The sequence below is a fragment of the Borostomias antarcticus genome (genome assembly GCF_949987555.1).
Source record: "Borostomias antarcticus genome assembly, contig: scaffold_1287, whole genome shotgun sequence".
Classification (NCBI taxonomy): Eukaryota; Metazoa; Chordata; class Actinopteri; order Stomiiformes; family Stomiidae; genus Borostomias; species Borostomias antarcticus.
The window spans coordinates 2,501-5,722 of NW_028176818.1; the positions used below are offsets into that span (position 1 = coordinate 2,501).

The following is a 3,222-nucleotide window of genomic DNA, read 5'->3' on the forward strand; positions in this document are numbered from 1 at the left end:
AAAAGAAACATAAATACAAGGTTAAGATTGAACTGGCTCCTGCACGCATATCTGGGATCAGTTGCCTCGTCCACGCCCTGACTTTAAACCCACCGGTAGGGAAAACGCCAACTGACCCCAGATCAGAGCTCAGTGGCAATTCCGCTCTTCTTACACACACAGTAAGTAAGCTTGTGCGTGTCCCCTCTCCATCGCCCCCCGGTGGCACTCCTTGGTAGTGGGGGATGGAGACATCAGGGCCCAGGCCGGGGACAGGGGGGGGGGGGGGGGGGGGGAGGAGGAGAGGGGAGGCTTGGCGACTCTAAGGGGGGAGACCAGAGGGGGGGGGTCATCCACTACTCGTGCACCAAGGCTTCAAATTCTGGAAAAGAGAAGAGGAGGGCTTACATCACGATGAAGGACGACTATTCTCTTCATACTTTTTGCGGTTTCTATAAACAACCCCCCCCCCCAAATCCGCCCCCCACCCCCCCCCCCAAACTCCCCCCCCCCCACCCTCACCATCCATGCCGATCTTGCCGTCTCCGTCCTTGTCGGCTGCGTCGAGGAAGGCTTTGGTCTCGGCGTCCGTCAGTTCCCGACCGTCCGTGGCGAAGCCCTTGAGGACGAACCTGAGGGGGAGGAGGAACAGTGTGTGTGTGTGTGTGTGTATACTGTACATGCATGTGTGTGATGTGTCTTGTGTATGTGTGTGTGTGCACGTGTGTGTATGTGTTTGTACATACAGTATTATGTGTACCTATGTGTATGTGTTTTTTATGTTTGATATATTTATCATATTTATACACTCCTATCGCTGCTATGCCGATGACACCCAGCTGGTCATGTCATTTTCCCCCTTCTGACACACAAGTGGAGACACGCATAGCTGCTGTTCCTCCCGGGGAAGGGCTGCCCGCACCGCGACCTGGCCATCACCGTTGAAGACACAGTGGTGACGCCAACTCGGACTGCGAGGAATCTGGGTGTGACCCTGGATGCCCAACTGTCATTCCCCGCACATGTCACATCCGTCACACTCTGCTGCAGATTCATGCTCTACAACATCAGGAGGATTCGCCCTTTCTTCACTGATGAAACGGCGCAGGTGCTCATCCAGGCCCTGGTCATCTCCCGCCTGGACTACTGCAACTCCCTCCTCGCTGGGGCGCCGGCGTCAGCCATTAAACCTCTGGAACTTGTCCAGAAAGCTGCTGCTCGCCTGGAGTTCAACCACCCCAAGTTCTCCCATATATCTCCCCTTCTCCGTTCTCTACACTGGCTCCCTGTAGAAGCTCGCATCCAGTTTAAAACTCAGGTAGTAGTCTACAGGGCAATGAAAGGAACAGCCCCCTCCTACCTCCAGGCCATGGTCAAACCCTACTCATCCTCCCAACCACTATACTCTGCTACCTTGGGGCGACTGGTTGCCCCGTCACTCCGAGGCCCCTGCGGTCGATCGACGCGGTCTCTGTCCTGGCCCCGCAGTGGTGGAATGAACGCCCACTGACGTCAGGACAGCAGAGTCGCTGCCCATCTTTCACCGCAGGCTCAAAACTCACCTCTTCGAGAAGTAATACCAAGATCTTATTTTTATTTTGCTACTCTTGCACTTTCGCTTCAGCACTAGATTATGATCTTAGTCACTTGTTTAAAAAGGAGATGCTCTTGTGAGTTCAGTGGTGATGTCATGAGTGTGTTTTTTTAATCTGTATATGTGTGTGCGTGTGTGTGTGTGTGTGTACATCAAGGTTATTATAGTTAACTAAAATTAACTAAAATATGAAAGCTAGGTGTGAAAAAACATTTTAGTTAACTGAAATCAAAACTAGGTTTTACAAAAAAAACGTTAACTAACTAAAACTGTATTGTGTGTTTACGAAACTAGCTAAAATAAACTAAAATTATAGAGAAAATGTCCTTAGTTTTAGTCTTTTTCATTTCATACATATGCCTTGTATTTGAGGTGGATATGAAACCGATCCTCCATTAGCTGTGCCTCTGCGCAGAAGTATCCTGACGTGCACCAGATGGTTTGTTTCACACAGAGTGAAACAACGTGAGCTGGCGAGATCAGGATAGTCTCACGAGGCTAGCGCAGAAGAAAAAACTACTAATACTGAAACTAATTAAAACTAAGAATTTTCAAAAAATATCAATTAAACTAGCAAACCTGCTTTAAAAATGAATTTAAAACTAAACTGAAATTAAAAACAACCAGGCCAGGTCTAGCCTGGCTTATGTGCGAGGCTGGCTTGTTTCTGTTCAGGACTGGTAGAACGAAGCTAGTCACGCCACTGAAATAGCTGTGAATTGAAATTACATTAAATAATGTCTGATAAATTAAAGTCTTGTCGCCTGGACACATCAGTTCCAATGCTTTCAATGCTAATCCAGCACATAGGAGAGGTAGGGGTACACAGGTTTCCCGTGTGGAGTGGAGGTGAGACTCCGCCCCCTTGGGGCAGAATGGGTCAGGGGCAGTGCAGAGCCCAGCAGGGAGGAAGCCAGGGAGGGAGGGACAACCGGACATTTGCTATCACTGGTGCGCTGGCTTACAGCCACGCACAAAAAGTTCAAACGATATAAAAATAAAAAATAAAGAAAAAAGCAGAACTATTATAACCTTGGTATACATATATGTTGAGTATGTATGTGTACATATGTGTGTGTGTGTGTGTGTGTGTGTGTGTGTGTGTGTGAGTGTGTGTGTGTGTGTGTGTGTGTGTGTGTGTGTGTGTGTGTGTGTGTGTGTGTGTGTGCGTGTGTGTGTGTGTGTGTGTCTCCCCTACTTGAGCTCATCCTCCTCTATGAAGCCACTGGCGTCGACGTCCAGAGCCTGGAAGACCTTCTTCACGTTGTCAGCTGACATGGCCTTCAGACCAATCATATCAAAGAACTTCTTATGGTTGAACGAGTCCACTGCTACCTCAGGAAGGAGAGAGACAGAGAGGGAAGGAGAGAGAGAGAGAGGGAAGGAGAGAGAGAGCGGGAAGGAGAGAGAGAGAGAGGGAAGGAGAGAGAGGGAGAGGGAAGGAGAGAGAGAGAGAGAGGGAAGGAGAGAGAGAGAGAGGGAAGGAGAGAGAGAGCGGGAAGGAGAGAGAGAGAGAGGGAAGGAGAGAGAAAGAGGGAAGGAGAGAGAGAGAGGGAAGGAGAGAGAAAGAGAGGGAAGGAGAGAGAGAGGGAAGGATAGAGATAGAGAGGGAAAGAGAGAGAGGGAAGGAGAGAGATAGAGAGGGAAGG

The 3,222-nt window shown here is 49.3% G+C and overlaps 1 protein-coding gene across 1 annotated transcript; it reads right to left on the reverse strand.

Annotated features, from left to right (window-relative positions):
* Window positions 1-335: 335 nt before the first annotated feature.
* Window positions 336-2,908, reverse strand: LOC311328131 (parvalbumin-7-like; the record flags this gene model as incomplete). Its single annotated transcript, XM_084462154.1, has 3 exons — window positions 336-361; window positions 502-611; window positions 2,772-2,908. Coding segments are annotated over 3 exons (273 nt in total), but the record flags the coding sequence as incomplete, so codon positions are not given.
* Window positions 2,909-3,222: the final 314 nt, after the last annotated feature.